This window comes from Lolium perenne, chromosome 7 (genome assembly GCF_019359855.2).
Source record: "Lolium perenne isolate Kyuss_39 chromosome 7, Kyuss_2.0, whole genome shotgun sequence".
NCBI classification, from domain to species: Eukaryota; Viridiplantae; Streptophyta; class Magnoliopsida; order Poales; family Poaceae; genus Lolium; species Lolium perenne.
Window position 1 is genome coordinate 286,349,198 of NC_067250.2, and position 16,543 is coordinate 286,365,740.

General features: G+C 49.6%; 4 protein-coding genes across 4 annotated transcripts; 2 read left to right on the forward strand and 2 right to left on the reverse strand.

The window, feature by feature from the left end:
- The first annotated feature begins 2,075 nt into the window (after nucleotides 1-2,075).
- On the forward strand, nucleotides 2,076-3,539 carry LOC127315202 (pentatricopeptide repeat-containing protein At3g61360). Its single transcript, XM_051345712.1, has one exon. The coding sequence runs from the start codon at nucleotides 2,076-2,078 to the stop codon at nucleotides 3,537-3,539; it is 1,464 nt and encodes a 487-aa protein (XP_051201672.1).
- A 606-nt stretch (nucleotides 3,540-4,145) lies between these two features.
- LOC127312391 (nifU-like protein 3, chloroplastic) lies at nucleotides 4,146-5,252 on the reverse strand. Its single transcript, XM_051342919.2, has 4 exons — nucleotides 5,082-5,252; nucleotides 4,934-5,009; nucleotides 4,548-4,837; nucleotides 4,146-4,392 (listed from the first exon to the last, which is right to left on the reverse strand). The coding sequence occupies exons 1-4, from the start codon at nucleotides 5,163-5,165 to the stop codon at nucleotides 4,201-4,203; spliced, it is 642 nt and encodes a 213-aa protein (XP_051198879.1). The 5' UTR covers nucleotides 5,166-5,252; the 3' UTR covers nucleotides 4,146-4,200.
- Nucleotides 5,253-9,798: 4,546 nt separating this feature from the next.
- LOC127312388 (uncharacterized) lies at nucleotides 9,799-11,768 on the forward strand. The gene is made up of 3 exons (XM_051342918.2): nucleotides 9,799-9,939; nucleotides 10,167-10,417; nucleotides 10,767-11,768. The coding sequence occupies exons 1-3, from the start codon at nucleotides 9,921-9,923 to the stop codon at nucleotides 11,220-11,222; spliced, it is 726 nt and encodes a 241-aa protein (XP_051198878.1). The 5' UTR covers nucleotides 9,799-9,920; the 3' UTR covers nucleotides 11,223-11,768.
- LOC127312387 (pentatricopeptide repeat-containing protein At5g44230) lies at nucleotides 11,484-13,919 on the reverse strand. Its single transcript, XM_051342917.2, has one exon. The coding sequence runs from the start codon at nucleotides 13,751-13,753 to the stop codon at nucleotides 11,789-11,791; it is 1,965 nt and encodes a 654-aa protein (XP_051198877.1). The 5' UTR covers nucleotides 13,754-13,919; the 3' UTR covers nucleotides 11,484-11,788.
- Between the last annotated feature and the right edge of the window lie 2,624 nt (nucleotides 13,920-16,543).

The window sequence follows — 16,543 nt, forward strand, 5'->3', positions numbered from 1 at the left end:
TCAAAATTTTCGCAACATCTCATTGTGATTTACAACAATATTCCATAACTATCTTAGCTAAATCAATTAACTAATCCAACATTGGTAATATTCCCATTTCCACTAGTTACTCGTGTGTTTGCAGCAAAAGACAGATGAGACGCCGGTTTGTCAAAAATAATATATACATAAAATCAAAAAATCTAATTTAGTTTTCACCACTAAAAATTTAACTAATCACTGATATTTTTGTAGCTGGGCAATTGAAAATATGATGGATAGCTATCTAGTGTTACAATCGTAGCCTCTTACTCACATTTATCTTGCAGCCCCTAGGCTAGCACACAACAGATCGCAAGTAGTACATGAGTAGCAAAAAGGAAGAGCAGCGCAGAAGTGGTCCAATCCACGTGAGAAAAGCAAGTTGATATGAGCACGCCATCTAGGCTCTGGCTCGGGTACGAAAAAGGAGGAGCTCCTGTGAGCTAGCTCGGCGGGACCAGCGAAAAGTAAGCGCGCAAGCAAGAGTGTGAAGGAACGACCGATCGCGCGACGCTGATCGGTCGCCGGATCCCAAGCATTTTCCATTATAAATACCTGGAGTCAATTTTAGGAGTATATATAGAAGCATCTTGTGTTTGGAAACCACCGATGGAGTGGGGCATTCAAAGCAACTGATTAACGGGAGCGAACTGCGCGGGGCCTGGACGGAAACCAACTTCAACTAGTCCGATTTTAGGAGTATAGCAGTTCGCTCCCGTGGAGTATACCTGGAGTCAATTTGTCTATTAGAGTATTTCCTTGCGCGGGGCCTGGACGGAAACCAACGGAGAGACTGCTTGCAATCCTATGACAAGAAGCTAGTCCGATGGGAAACAATACATCGGGCGCCGGTTCCTAGTGGCGTCCAAAAGACTAATGATGCACTAGAATTGCCAAGATATTTGGTTGACTGTTCGCTTTAATAATCTCTATCATAATTTGTGAGGATTATAAAAATATATATGTGAACAAATGTATCTACACATAAATACATGTGTATACGCTATATAATGTATCCAATCGTGAAAATAGGTAAAGGAAAACTTTTAATGTAACATACAACTTTTTTTTTTGGTGGGTAACATACAACTTAAATTTAGCACAATTGCTGCTTCGGCCTTCGGGGCATGACGGGCTGGAGGTAGAATCCAGAATTGGCGTGGAACTAACTCGTCATGGTGATAATAAAGGAAGAAAATAACTCCCTCCCCGCTCAATCTCCCTCTCCCTCCCGGGTCGCTCCCCCTCGGGCGGCTCCGGAGGAGATCCATCTACCCCGACCCCGTCCCTCTCCACGCCTGCCCTGGCTAGGCCGCTGCTGTCGTCGGCGCTGGCAGCGGTGGTGGCGCCAGACCCGCCAAACGGTGGAGGGCAGAGGAGGCGGCAAGTCCAGCGGCGCATCTGAGCGGGGAGGTGCGGCGGCGGGTGAGCTTGGCGTGGCGGAGGAGGCAGCAAGGCGACGGGATGTGGGACGGCGGCGGTTGGGCTTTCTTCAACAAGACATCGTTTTGAGAGAGAAGACTTTCTTCAGGGTGAAAAACTAAGATCCATGATCGAGCGACGACAGCGTTTGTGCACTGTTTCCTTCTTGGAGGCGTCGCTTATGGAGAAGTTGTGCTTCTGATGTATTCTTGGTGGTGTCAGTGTTGCTGTTTCAAGTTATGGATCTCTGTAGCGGGACCTTTCTTTTCTGTAATTTTTTTCTCTTTTTTGATTGTTTGCATCCTTTATGTCATTAGGGGATGATGCTGGTGCAAAGGCTAGATGTAATTGCTATCTCCGCGATATTAATATGTGCTCTTTATCGAAAAAATAAAGGAAGAAAATTTAGGGATTTTAACCTAGATCGCTAGGATGCGAGTCAGGGTGGAAGTGGAAGTGGAAACCAAGGGGGAAAGTCGTAAAACTGTGGAAACGAGAAATCCAAACGAGAATCGCTGCCGTGGGCTTTGGCTGGGCTGAATCCGAGTCCGACACAGCCCAATATTTACCGGTTACGTTGTTCGCAAGAAAGCCCACCCACAACCGCAGAGTGACCGCTACGCCTCTTGCCCATGCCCGCCCTCCTCCCGCCGCCGCCGAGCGCCGCCGCACGGCTCCTCGCCCCGACGGTGCCGCACCTCGCCCGCCTCCTCCTCACGCACGCGCCGGCGATCCCGCCGCTCCTCACCGCCATCCTGCCCACCTCGCCGTCCCTCCTCACGCCACTCCTCTCCCACCTCCTGCTCTCCCACTCGCCGCCGCTCCCGGCGCTCACCCTGTTCCGCCGCCTGCTCGACCTGCCCCATTCCCAACTCCCGGAGAGCTCCCTCCCGGTCCTCCTCCGCCTCCTCGCGCGCTCCCGCCGCCACGCGCCGCTCTCCTTCCAGCTCCTCGACACACTCCCGTCCACCCACCCGCACCTCCTCTCCGTGCCGGCCCTCTCCGTCCTCCTCTCCACCGCCCTCAACGCCTCCGCTCCGGGCGCGTCCTTCGCCGCCGCCGTCACCCGCTTCGAGTCCGCCGCCGCCGTCTGGGCGCGCGCGGGGCGCTCGTTCGGCGCCAGCGAGCTCAACGCGCTGCTCCGCGTCTTCTGCGCGCGGGGCCGCGTCGCCGAGGCGCGCGCGCTGTTCCACCGCTTCCGCGACGCGTACCCGCCCGACACCCGCACGTTCAACACGCTGCTGCTCGGGTTCAAGGAGGCCGGCCACGCCCAGGCGCTCGACCTGTTCTACCACGACGCCGTGCTGCGCGGCTTCGTCCCGGACGCCGTGTCCTACTGCGTCAGGATGGACGCCCTGTGCAAGAAAGGGCGGTTCCTCGACGCCCTCCACCTGCTCGACGAAATGCGCAGCAAGGACTGCGAGCCCACGCTGCAGGTTTACACCACGCTGATCTACGGGGCTGGGATCGCGAGGGACGCGGCTCGTGCGCGTCGCCTGTTTGACGAAATGGAGCAGTGCGGCGGAGTGGCTCCGGACCGTGGAGCGCACAATGCCCTCATGGGGGCTTATGTGAGGGCCAAAGATTTGCAGTCCGGGATGGCGCTGATGGGCGAGATGGAGCGCAAGGGGATTGGCCTGGACGACGTTACCTACAACACGATGCTGTGTGGCTTCCGTAGGGTGGGCGACTTGGAGGGCATATGGAAGATATATAGCAAGATGATTAGCTCGGGGTTCGTGCCAAGGACCAGGACGACAATGTTGCTCATGAAGGTCTTTTGCGAGAATGGGCGACCGGATCTTGGACTTGAGTTGTGGGATTATCTCATCGGGAAAGGATGTGTACCTCACCGGCATGCATTGGATGTTCTGGTTACTGGTTTATGCTGCAGAGATGTGGTTGGTGAGGCATATAGGTGCTTTCGGGAGATGATCGAGATGGGGATGGCACCTACAGAGCGTGCATTTGGGGTTCTGGAAGGGTTCTTAAAGAAGAAGCGGGAGTTCGGGAAGATTGAGGAGATTAGACAAATGATGAAGGCAGCCCAAGTGGAGGAACATCAAACTGAAGAAGAAGAAGAAGAAGCTGCGTGAATCTATCAACCCTCTCGCGATTCCTTTTGAGAAAAAAAATTTATTTCTTCGACCGTGTAAAATTTCAGAGCCTCCCTGAGTTATAAGTTCTCCATACTTGATACCCTGCGATGGCGATGTTGAAATGGTCGTTGTTGCAATGACCAAACTTGCTTAAGAACCTGCATGACCAAACTCGCTTTGACTGTGACAAACAGAGTGTAAAGTATAGTCCCAAGCTGCCAATTTGAGTGAAAGAAATGAAGATTAGAGAAACTTTTAGCTGTTAAAGAGTTTGAGTGACTGAGGAGGAATGTTTGTGCAGCCAGGTTCTACTAAAGAAACTGAATTTGTCATTTCCTTGTAGAAAGTTTTGGCTTAGACTTTACCAACGCAATGCACTGAGTCTAAAATTATAAAAATATATTGATTATGTTAAATATGGCGTATTCATTGATATAACACTGGTTGAAAGTTTTGTTGAATTACATTTTTTTTACACTTAACAGTGGCATGAAGATTTCTTCTCTCCTAGCCACAGAATCCTTGTACATAACTGTATTAGTCTATTCAATATTTCAGTGCTGTGATTCGGAACTAAAAGACTGAAGTACTGACATGGAAAAGTCATCACAAAGCTGAATTTTATCTTTCTTTTATTGATGCGCAACTGAATTCATGTTTAATCTATCAGCTGAACAGCCAGGATCGTTGGTATTTTCTCTCTCAGTTTTTGTGTCACAGCTACACGTACTGTCATCACACTGGCTGCAGGTCCACTGATTTGAACCTTCACGACAAAACCATCGATCTGAACAAGCTCTAGGCTTCCACCTCCGGTGCCAGAAAGGTATGGCCTGATCTCATCTAGCAGCTACAATATCAAACAAAATTCAGGATTATAGTTTGATCACCCAAAAACCTGCATTTTTATTGAACTAAGAATTTTAGAGGCGCAGAAAACAGACAAGTGGCGTGCACAATGAACACTGATTGGTAAGCGAGCATATGACAAGGTATCTGGCTGACCTTCTCGACATTCTCGGTGTTGAGCTCGAGCCCAGTCTCGGTGTCATGGATCTGCTCGACCTCAAGGATCTCGGGGATCTTGTCGCGGAGGCGGGTTTCGATGCCCATCTTGAGCGTCATGGTGGAGCTGGGGCAGGAACCGCAGGCGCCCTGGAGCATGAGCACGACAACTAGGCCGTCGATCTCGTGCAGGGCCACGTTGCCTCCGTCGGCCATCAGGCTCGGCCGCACCTCGTCCAGCACCCTCTCCACGTTCTCCTCCGTCAGGGGAAGCACGCGCACCGCCCATCCTTCAGGTATCGTCAAAACATGGTCAATACTACAATTCTGGCATGTATACTGTACGTCTGTGGCATGGTGTAGCTCTAATCATTTTCTTTGTGTACCTGCTCTCTTGGCGCGGTGGTTCAGTAACGTGTGGCTGAAGCTGAGTCGGCCATGGATATGGGAGTTTGAAGAACTCTGTGCAGAAGTAGGATCGGTTAGTGCCAAGAAGAATGGTTCAAAAGGAAGAGACTGGGTGAGTGGAATTACCTTGCCGAGAGCTGCTGCGAGGGGGGTGTTGGCGCAGGTTGCGGCCGCGGTGGCTTGCCGGAGATTGGGCGAGCAGAGCCTCATCTGAAACAGATCTTTTTACAAGCTCGTCGCGAGACAAATTAGACGACGGGTGTGAGCTGGTATCGTGGACGTCCAGCCAGCGGCAGGCTCACCCGTTCGTGATTCCTTCTTTTCCTGGATGTGGTTCACCATTCACCCAAGGAGAAGTTTGTTGGGCCTAATGTGAATGTGTGATCCAACTCCAGGCCCATGATCAAATTGAAAAGCCTGTTTTTTAATGGTTTGAAAAGCCTGTTGAAAAGAGGTTTGTAAATTCTGAAAAAAAAAAATCCTGTCCTGCGTTGTTGGTGCCAAGGTCTTGGCTTTCCTGCGACTGGAGTCTACTCACTAGTCTAGATCTCAAGGTTTTGTGCCAGCGGCACACCACCCCTTTCCCCCGCTGGTGACCTTGGAACCTTGGGTGGCATAAGTGAGGCCGAGTAAAAGCTCCATTCTGTAGCATTGGTGACGACAAGGTGTGCGGGTGTTGTTTCCCTTTTGGGGGCGTTGTTGTGGTAGTGCTCCGAGTGAAAGCCCTAGTCCAATCTTCAGTCCCGTCTATGGTGCCACATTGCATCATTACCCTTTTAGGAACTGTCGTTGTGTATTCGACGGTACTTTGGTGAGGGGAGACTCGCTGAGGGGAGAGAGGGAGGGGTCATAGGGTGAGGAGTCAATGGGCCGGGGACACACAAGCTACCTAGCTTCGGAAACCTCACGACGGTGGCTCATAAAGGCTTCGGATCTAGGATTACAAGGGTAGAGATCCTACCGGACATGACTAAGCCTAGACTACGCTAAGTAATCATTGTCTTTCACGTCACGGATCTGACAGACATAAGTCATGGACCGAATCCGGCAGCTTGTCTCCAGGCCGGATCCCACCACTTCTGTTCTCGGGCTTGCTGGAAGCCCTGCTGTGGTGTGCCTCGTTGGTATATCCCCAACAGGAACCATGGCGTATTCATTAAGTTCATATTGGTCGTAGGATGTTGGAGATAATATTGGTCGCAAGATGTCGGCATCTCCGGGTTGCCTTGATCCTGGTGTGAAGATTCTTCGGCTCTGACATGGGATGGGGCATGGCAATGGGTACCCATGACCCGCGTACCCGCCGGGTAAAAACCCAATAGGAGTACGGGTATGGGACACAATATTACCTATGGGTTCGTAAATGGGATAATCATAACCATCTGATAGAGTGGGTACAGGCATGGGAACGTAGAACCCATATCTACGTACCCATGTACCCATCTATATTTGACAAGTAGGTGGTGTAATATTCTAAATTATTTAATTTCACCACTAATCATGCCTTCATATAGCTAGGTTGAACCTCACGCTTTCTGGTCTCAGAATTGTTGGTAGGTTAGTGAGGATTAGTTCCCTTTTTAGGATTGCTTGACATCATGTTATATTTTTTTGATCAATTTGATGTGTTGTAAGCACGGGTATTTTTACCCCCATGTACCATTTACCCTACCGGGTGACGGGTATGGGAAAATTTGTACCCATTGATGGGTATGGGTACGAGTGATGGGTAAGATTGAAGGTGACGGGGTACATTAGGTCTCGGGCTACACTAGCCTATTTCTTTCTCTCTCTTTTTTTAATTTAGTAGCCTATTTTTTGAGCAGTTCAATAACTGTGTTTTGAAGTTTCAAAAAATTCAATGAAAAAATTCTAGATGTAGAAAATAATGTACTCTACCAATCTGAAAATATCTCAACTCCAAATACCTAGTATGACATCTAAAGTAGTGAACACTGCGAACTTTCAAACCTCCAAAATTTGTCATTTATGTTAATCCTAGAATATAAGGTATTTTGGGGTCCAGATTTTGTATGGTTGTAGAGTACATCAGCATCTACATCTAGGAAATATTGTTTAGAATCTTTTGAAACTTTGTAAAATAAAGGGCTACCTGCAGCCCGAGTTCTATAGTGGTTTTTTGCAAAGAGATTATCAACAACGCCCACAAAAGGGAGAGGTGCATAGATCTCGTTCCAAAGCTGACATCCTGCAGAAAATCCAGTTCTTTCTCTGCGTGGTCTGTGCACGAGTGCAAAAATCGACATATGGTACACATTCAGGGCACTCGGTTCATATCAAACTCAGGCCAAATCATTGCTGCCCACACCTTTTTGAATAGCAAAAGGTTCTGCGTCCATTCATTATAACAGAGTAAAAAGGGATTAAGGGAACCATAGCCCAGTACACATGACGACCCTCACAGTTGAGATGCCGGTAACCACCCCCACGCATCACTTCATCAAATCACTTTACAATCCACTCCAACAGATCTAGGCCAGGAAAGGTCCAAAGTACTCACTCATGGCGTGGCGAGAAGCCACCAATAATCTATGTCCAGATCCCTCGAGCGCATCCGAGGACGAAAGCTGCACGTACGTACGCGAACAACTGGACTGGACGCCACGGTGTGGTCCATGTGATCCAGCCAGTTTGATGTTGTTTGTGCTGGCCACCAAGCGCGCACCTACACACATACACAGGAATACTCATTAAGAGATTGGCCGCAGCTCTCGACAGCGAGGGAAAGGATCAGCGGCAGGTAGCCTGTCGGGCCTTGGACGCGAGTGCGACAGTCGCTTTGCATTATTTGGACGCTGCTGCTCCTTATTTAGGATCCTCACTACTACTTGATTCTCTCCCAGCAACTGTAGAATCAGGCCTTAACAACATAGGAGAGCTGCATATCACAGGTTTTCGGGAGGATATATGCGTTAGAGACTTTTTTCCCGAAAAAAGGCAGAAGCTTTACGTTAGATGGAGAAAAGATTTGATGTTTATCAACAAGCCACCGAACGCAGGCAGTGCTATTTGTGCTAAAGAATTGGCGAGCAAAAATAGAGATTTAATATGTGCGTACCTTTTATGAGCAAGTTGTCCATGCGTATCTAGTCGTTCTTGAAAGGAACTATCGAATATCTGGTCTCAGGGTGCAACAAGAGCCAGTAGATTGTTGTCGAAGTTATCCAGAGTTGATGCTGCTTGTCTGACTTTGAGTGGTACGTGGATGGCCATGAGCGCCAAGACGTTGCAAAGTTCCTTTCCATGTTAGATATTTTCTTGTCTGATATAGTGATATCGGGCCCTTAGCAGCATATGGTATAGAGAGCCGAATTGAACAAATAAACAAGTTATGCTGCTGGACAGAAAAGCCTGTTAGATTCTCACCATATCGAAGCAGCAGAAGGTCAAATAATAACTTCACTATAAAGACAGAAAGACCAAACTTCATGCGTACGTTAACGTTGGGTGTATAATTCAAAGTCTAACCACGAGGTAGGGCTCATCAACGAAAACAAACTGCAAGACACAGATTGGGTCAAAACTATGATCATGTGATATATCCAAGTGCAAATCCTTTTCAGCAACAGTGACAATCTGGTATCCAGATCCCTTTCTTTTGCGGAGAAGGAAACATGAGAAAGAAAATTAGCTTGGAGATGGAGTGGCTAGGATGTAACATGGCCCCAACAATAAATCCTAGTTATTGACATAGGATTCTTGGATGGCCAAGTGATGGGCAGCTCAATCTTATCCTACGTTGTACTGCACTACTGTCCTATGTACGCACGACATCTGAAAAAAATGATTAAACCGTTTACAAAAAAATCTTTTAGCTAGCTCAGGATACCGCCCATATGGTGAGGCTTAAATCAAGGCACAGATCCATCAAGGGCACACATGAAATAATAAAAGTCAAACTATATGGAATCTGGACTGCAGCTCAAATCCAAAACTGATCATTGAACAGCCTAGCTACTGTTTAAGTCAACCCAAATGTAATTAAGATCAACAAGAGAGGTTAGTTTAGTGTCTTGTCGGTGCAATTAAGGGATTAACAAAGGCTTAGTTTGAGATACGGGGCGTCCTAGAATCTTGGGAAGGCAGGGATGGAACATGCTGAAGCAGCAATACAGCAACAACCTATCCCGGTTAAAAAAAGAAACGCAAAGTAAGGAAGGGGTTTGCAACTCACATGGATACTCAAACGGTAGTTCACTTTTCCAAGGCTGTGGCCAGATCCCAGGGCTGGGACTGTGACGACTACCAAGGACAGCCTAGGATAACTCATTGCCGTGTAGGCCCACGGTATCTGCAGATCTGTACTACTACAAACTGCAAACATGTGAAGATATGTCTGGCCTTGCTTATCTATATCAGAGGGGAGTGGGGTGGGGTGGGGGGCTGCAAAGTTCAAATCCTTGATATCCTTAGTCCCGGCAAGGCCTGCGTGAAATATCTGCTCCACATGCTTATAGGTTGGCCTTGTTGTTTCATTAAACCAGCGAGATTTGGCCTTCCAATTGGTTGTTGCACTTCCCTGATCCTTCCTTGAGCCTGTTAAACAAATACTTGTGCCTCCTGCCAACGATCTCAAATCCTGAACTTTTCCCTTGTTGCTGCCCTTGCATCCTGCTTAGCCATCACACACAGCCTGTCAACCCTTTGCATTACTGCCTTTCCTTTTGGTTGGCCTAGCTATTGTTCTTCCTACAAAAGGATGCAGTTCACTTCATGAGCATGAGAGAGAGCCTTGCTGCTACATCCAGACTCCAAGACTGTCTTCCCCAGAATTCTCCGATAGTTCGGGCCCTATCCACTGCTCTGAAATGAGTAATGGGTGCTGAGGAGAGATATACGCAAGCCGCATCCCGTTCAGTGCCCTTGCTGATATATGGAGATTCCGACTGTTCATGAGCAATAACCAGAGGAGAGTGAAGATGCGAGATAAGCAGCTGCTGCAGCATGAGACGCCAATTTTCAGGTGAGTGAATCTTCATGTGAATTGCTCCGTGTTTGCTTCTCGCAATCCTCTATTGGCCCAGCATCCAGCATCGCTCTCTTCCTCTCTTACTCTGCAGTCAGGCATATCATAATTACCATGCAAATAGTTGAATCAAGTTTATTTTAGTTCAAATTTCATGTGATAATTAACTCACCCATGCAAACAATATCGGCGATGGGCCTGACCTTTGACTCTGATTGTTTCAGGAATGGAAACTGATTTATTTGGTACTAGTAGAATCCTCTTTGCCTTGTTGGAGAAAGAGGGCGTAACCATCATTAGAGAGCTAGAAAGTGAAGGTTCTGTTCAGAAGCTAGCTAAAATACTGCTGAAAGCTAGTGGGCGAAGGCTTTTGAACGACACCTTGATAGATCCAATGGACAAGTATTCCGAACAATATAGCAAGGAATCACTTCGGAGAACAATCATGGAACATGATGAGGTCTTCAGACAACAGGTAACAAGGAGTAATTTTTCTATTCATCATTTATCTCATAAAGCACCAGATTTACAAGACATCTATACAGCATTACAAAAAAAGGAATTGTGACAGTAAGGAAATCAAAGTTAAAATACCAGATTAAAATTTGAGACTCTTGAATTCGAAAGATGTGCTTGCAGTCATCAATAAGAATATTATTAACAGGTGTGTTCCAGCTATACGATATAATGCAGTGCATAGTACTGTTAACCTGCATCGACATTAGGCATTCATCTGAGAAGTTGCTGAGCAATTTTTATGCTGCTCTGTGATTGTCTTGTCATTCTGCACATCATAATTTTACATTCATGTTCTCTTGCATCAGGTGCACGAACTGCATCGGCTATATAGTGTACAGAGATCACTGATGGCTGAATTAGGTGGTGAGAAGCACAGTTTCCAATCCAGAACAGAAGAAACTAGAGAAATGATGCAGGGCCACAGGTCAAACCTGAAGAATAGTCCCTGTACATCAGAGACCAGCCAATCTGCTCGTCTTGCTGGTGCACAATACTCTGCTCCTAGACAAGTACCTGAACATTTTTTTCTTCAAGAATGCAAGCCCGTGTCATGCTTAAACCTCTTCAACGAAGAAACCTCGAGAAGCCAAGAAGGAAGACCAGAAAGCAGTAAATCAGTTCAAGATGAAAGTTGGAGCGTTTCTATGGAAAGTGATCTTGACCTCAAGCTAACCATTGCGCCCAGTTCACATGAAACAAAAGCACCACACTGGCTCTTCTCAGATAACAGGGAAAGAAAACCTTCTGGTCATCATCGATGACAACTGGCATCTTAGATCAGTTAGTTATACATGGAACAAGAAGCAATGGGATCAACACCTAGGAAGACAGAGTATCCTAACAATGGACCACAACACTTCCAAGCTATCTCACAAGAAATCATATCTCCCTGACATGCTGCCCTGAAATTTTGATCCAAACTATGCCTCGGTCACTGGTCACAAGTAACCTGTATGCAAAAGTATAAAGCTTCTCACTTCTCAGGTTATCAAGCACAAGAACTTGCTAGGAGCACGCCAATCTAGTGTGAAGATAGCAAACATTGGCAGCAATTCATTTCTTATTTTTCTTCCCACTATTACTCAGACTGAAAGAGACAAGAACGAGTAGGAAATTACTAGACTTCCGTCCTCCTGCAATACGTATATTTACCAATGCCCTGAAAGGAGTTTTGGCTAACCTACCATGCGCAGTGCTTTGTTATTTGCATTCTTGTTTATCTGCATCACCCATGTAAGTTCACGTACAGAAGTTCAGAATGATTGTGGGACCTTTTGCAATCAAACACCAAAGTTCCTATTCTGCCATGTTATTTGTTTATCTGCTTTCACCAGAATCCACCACATGAGCATTCTCCATCTTTGAAATGATGGAATCTCATATTGTCTCTGACTATAATGTCAACATGCTCAACTCTTGAAACTAGTCGCATAAACAAATGACAGTCCTCACAGATCCTTAGATTTTTTACTATTCGAATTGTGCATCTAGATCCAAGAGTCAGCAATCCAAACAAGAGAGCAAGTTTCTCACTGTGCCCCATTAAAATCCGCTCTTTCTCTCCATTGCTCACATCATAAACAATAGAACTCAGGATTGGCACATAACCAGCTTGCTTCAGTTTTGCTACTAGCTCTATTAATGCCTTCTTTATTTCATTGGTCCTCGGATGTGAGTTATCACCAGCAAAGAATTGATGGACCAGACCGTCTCTACCTTCAAACCAGCTCACAGCAGGATCCTTTTTCAGCCTCCGGCTTCTCATTAGCTTCCGAACCTTGGAGACTTCATCCCATTTTCCTGCCGATGCAAGTGTATTCGATAACAGCACGTAGTTCCCTATACCCTCTGGCTCAAGCTTAAAAAGATGCTCAGCCGCAACCTTGGCAACTTCAGTATTCCCATGGATCCGACAAGCCCCAAGCAGCGCTCCCCACACACCACCGTGAGGCTCCACGGACATTGACCTCACAAGACCAAAAGCTTCATCCACCAATCCAGCACGACCAAGCAAGTCGACCATACAAGTATAGTGATCTGGAGATGGCGATATCCCATATTTGTCCTTCATCTGTGCAAAGTAGTAGCGCCCATCTCTAACCATCCCTGCATGGCTGCAAGCCGTCAATAGCCCTATAAAGGTCACATGGTTGGGCACCACATCAGCCCTCCTAACCATGTCCTTGAACAGAGCAATCGCCTCCGTTGCCCTCCCATGAGCAGCTAGGCCAACAATCATTGAGCTATACGTGTACACATTCTTCTCCTGCATCCCATGAAAAACACTGCGTGCTTCATCGATAAGCCCGCACTTTGCAAACATATCCACCAACCCCGACCCGACAACCACGTTGCTCCCAAAACCACCCCTCTCCGCGATCTCCTTAACCCAAGCGGCACGCCTCACCGCACCAAGCTGAGCGCAAGCCGAGATCGCACCCGTCAAGGAGACCTCGTCAATGCCCACGCCGAGCGCGGCCATCCGTTCGAACACTTCCAGCGCCTTCACCGGCATGGAGTTTTGAGCGTACCCGGTCACCATCGCTGTCCATGCCACCAAGTCCTTCTCCGGGCACTGCGCGAACACCTCCTCCGCGGAGCCCATATCCCCGCTCCTGGAATACGCCACCACGATATTTGTCCAGGAGATGGCATCCTTCACCACCATTTCATCGAACACCTTACGTGCAGCGGTTACGTCGCCACAGGCGACGTAGGCGCCGATCAGCGAGTTCTCGACGTACCGATGCTTGTCGAACCCGCCGACGAGGATCGCGACCGCGTGGGCGGCCTCGGCGGCCGGGAGGGAGCGGGCGGCCGCGGCGGACTTGGCGAGCGGGGAGAAGGCGAACGGGAGGAAGGGGAGGGAGCCGCCGTGGGTGATGCCGAGGAGGCGGGAGAAGACGCGGAAGGGGGTCAGCGGCGGCTGCGTGAGGAGCGCGAAGCGGAGGAGCGCGGCGGCGAGGAAGGGGTCCGGCGGCGAGTGCGCGGAGAAGACGGAGAGCGCGTAGGGGAGCGGGGCGGGAGGGGGCGGGAGCGCGGCGAGGCGGCGGAGGAGGCGGGAGAGGAGGTAGGGCTGGGAGCGGGGCTGCAGCGGGAGGCGGACGAGGAGCGCGTGGAGGCTGCGGAGGCGCCGGAGGGACGCGGAGGAGTCGATGGCTGAGAGGAGGAGCGAGGCGAGCGCGGGCGGTGGGAGGAGGGGCAGCGGCAGCGTGCTGGGGAGTGGCGGCGGCGGCGGCGGCGCGTGGAGGAGCAGTGCGGGTGGGGGACGCGGCCGGACGAGGTGCACCATGCCGGCATGGCCGTGCGGCGCGGCGCGGCGGTGATGCGAGCGGTGTTCTAGGACGGCGGCGGGGTGGAGCTGCTGCGCTCGCGGTGAGCCGCTTGTTCCGCGGGCGGCGGCGCGAGGCAAAAACTATTGAAACGCCCGCCCAGGCAGCGCTATGGGCTATTGGGCCTAGTAACTTTCTCTGTGCATGGGGCTGGTCACTTTTGGTGTGTTTCGTTTTGAGTCCAATCCAATATGGTTTTCTTTGCTTTTTTTTTTTGGGTGAATGTGGGGGTAAAGCAACAACTATTCCCCTAACAAAAAATGGAGAAGAAGCAATTTTAGCAACCATCTAAGCAAGCTTCAAAAATATTCATGGTTAAAATCTGATAGAGTTAGAGCGAAGGCTGAACCGTGGTGCCGACGGTTCACCTCCAAGGGTAGCAAGACGATCCTCATTGATTCGTGCCTGTCTAGTCTTCCCATGTATATCATGGGCATGTACATCCTTCCTGAAGGGGTATATGCGGCCTTCGACAAAGAGCTCTCTCGCTTCTTTTGGCAGGACATGACAGGCCGTCAAAAATACCACATGGTCAAATCGGCCGATGTGTGCGCCCCCAAGGATCTTGGGGGCATAGGGATTATCTCCTCTCGTCACATGAATGTGGCCCTCATGCTGAAATGGGTTTGGAGGATCCTTTCTGATGACGGGGGTCTGTGGCTTAAGTTAGTTAAGGCTAAATACCTGCGGGGCTGGCCACTTCTTGCTTGTGACCGCCGGGAGGGTTCTCAGTTTTGGAGGGCCCTCCAGGATATTAAGCATGAGATTAGAGCAGGACTATCCCTCTCCATAGGCGATGGTAGAGGGACCATGTTCTGGCTTGATCCGTGGCTGGGCGTTCGCCCCATTTGCCTTGACTTCCCGGACCTTTTCGCCATTTGCGCCGACCCCCTATTCTTGTCGCCGACGCTGCCCAGGGGGGCTGGGACATCCGGTTCCGTCGCGGCCTTACCCATGGAGAGGCCCTGAGTCTGGCCCTGCTGCGGAACCTCCTCCCTGACGTTCTGCCGGGAGGACTAGATTCGCCCTCTTGGCGCTTGACGCCTTCCGGTTCGTTTTCCGTGTGGACTGCCTATAGGGCCTTGTTTAGGGCCCCCTGCTGCTCTGGACGGCCCCTCTTTTTAAAGCGCCTATCCCGCTTAAGACGAAGATTTTTCTATGGCAGTTGCTTAGGGATCGCCTCCCCTCTGGGGTGGAGGTTGCGAAGAGGCACGGTCCGGGCGACGGGCTTTGTCCATTGTGTGCGATCCTGGAAACGACGGCCCACATAATGTTCTCTTGCCCTGCGGCCCGTTTCCTCTGGTGCTTCCTCCGGGAGGCGCTGGGGCCAGAGTGTAAGGGTACATTGCCCCTATGTGTGGTTTTGGTAATTAATGACAACCCCTATGGACTAATGTTTTCATTGAGTTTATATGAAGAAATATTCCATAGGTACTACTTGTACTCCATGTGTTGGATTCAAGTATGGATGTCATGAAGATAAAAGGTATTCTTTGTGTATTGGCATCAAGATCATCGGTATGAAGATACATATATGTGATATGATCAATAAGAAGAAATGAAGATGGAGTTCTTATGTGGAACTCAGTATTAGCCATGCTCTATCTTATGTGAGTATGAGAAGATACAAGGTTGAGTTGGGCAAGTTCAAGATGAGCATCTCAAGTGAATCACATGCTTGAAGCTTGCCGTCCATTTGGTGATAATGGACTAGTGAAGATGTGCATCAATGGAGCTTTCCCATCATAGTGTATGGGGGAGCATTTGTTAGTCTTCACGAAGCAACATCGGTCAAGTGAGGCATTCCGGCTTGAGTGAAGCTTGAAGAGTTATCATCAAGATCAAGCGGGATGCGCAAGGCAAAGGTATGGCCTTGCTAGGTTTTCCTTTTACCGGTCTCAAGGTGGATGTTGGGAGACCGGATTATAGGATAGATAGCCGCACTATTAAGAGGGGCTTTCGGTTGAGTAACTTGATCACATCGTCTTAGGGAGCTCAATCCTTTGCATACTTTGCATATCCTTATTGCTTCTTGGTGTTTCTCTATGTGAGGTTCTTGAGCTTGTTGCTAGCTTTACAATAAGCCCAAGTTCATCGAAAACGGAGTTCGCATGCATCTTCTATTGCGTTTTCGAGGTTGGGTGATTTTACCGGTTATTCATGATATAAGGTTCTACCCTTTTATATTCATGATAAAATCCCCTCCTACAGTTTCTTGAGTTTGCACTTTCTATTGGATAGCATTTGTTGTTATCTTTCCAATGAAATTAGTTTCATGTCAATCGGAGTTCGGGAGCAATAGTTATTAAAGAAAAGGTAAAAGAAGAAAAAGAAAAAGAAAAGAAAAAAGGGGAAGGCTGCCGGTTGGCGCCCGGCCTGCCGGGCCGCACGCCGGCCCACCCGGTCCGCACCGCGCGCCAACCGGACCGGGCGGCCACCGGCCCACGCGCCGGCCTAGCCCAGCTGCCCCTCCGGTCCAACCGGGATTTGATCGGGCCGCCTCTCCGTCCGGAGGCCCACGCGGCCTGCGCCCCCGACGCGCCCTGCGCGGCTCGCCCTCCGCGCCGCCCCGAGCGCCGCCGGGCCGCCGCGCCACGCGGCTGGGCCGCTTCCCGCGCGTCCGTAGCCTTTTCGCCGCCTCGTGCGCTGCTTCCGCCCCGCCCGGTTCTTTGGGCCGGTCGGACTGGCAGGCCTCCGGGTCTCCCCAGCCCAGCTCGGTCAACTGCTCGGCAGCCGGCCTGGGCACATTT

What these genes read in the sequence shown, in the direction of transcription:
- LOC127312387 (XM_051342917.2), bottom strand. Translation starts at nt 13,753, where the DNA reads ATGGTGCACCTCGTCCGGCCGCGTCCCCCACCCGCACTGCTCCTCCAC.
- LOC127312388 (XM_051342918.2), top strand. An exon ending in ATGAGGTCTTCAGACAACAG is followed by an intron (nt 10,418 to 10,766) that starts GTAACAAGGAGT and finishes CTCTTGCATCAG; the next exon opens with GTGCACGAACTGCATCGGCT.
- LOC127312391 (XM_051342919.2), bottom strand. Translation starts at nt 5,165, where the DNA reads ATGAGGCTCTGCTCGCCCAATCTCCGGCAAGCCACCGCGGCCGCAACC. An exon ending in TCGCAGCAGCTCTCGGCAAG is followed by an intron (nt 5,010 to 5,081) that starts GTAATTCCACTC and finishes ACTTCTGCACAG; the next exon opens with AGTTCTTCAAACTCCCATAT. An exon ending in ACACCGAGAATGTCGAGAAG is followed by an intron (nt 4,393 to 4,547) that starts GTCAGCCAGATA and finishes TTGATATTGTAG; the next exon opens with CTGCTAGATGAGATCAGGCC.
- LOC127315202 (XM_051345712.1), top strand. Translation starts at nt 2,076, where the DNA reads ATGCCCGCCCTCCTCCCGCCGCCGCCGAGCGCCGCCGCACGGCTCCTC.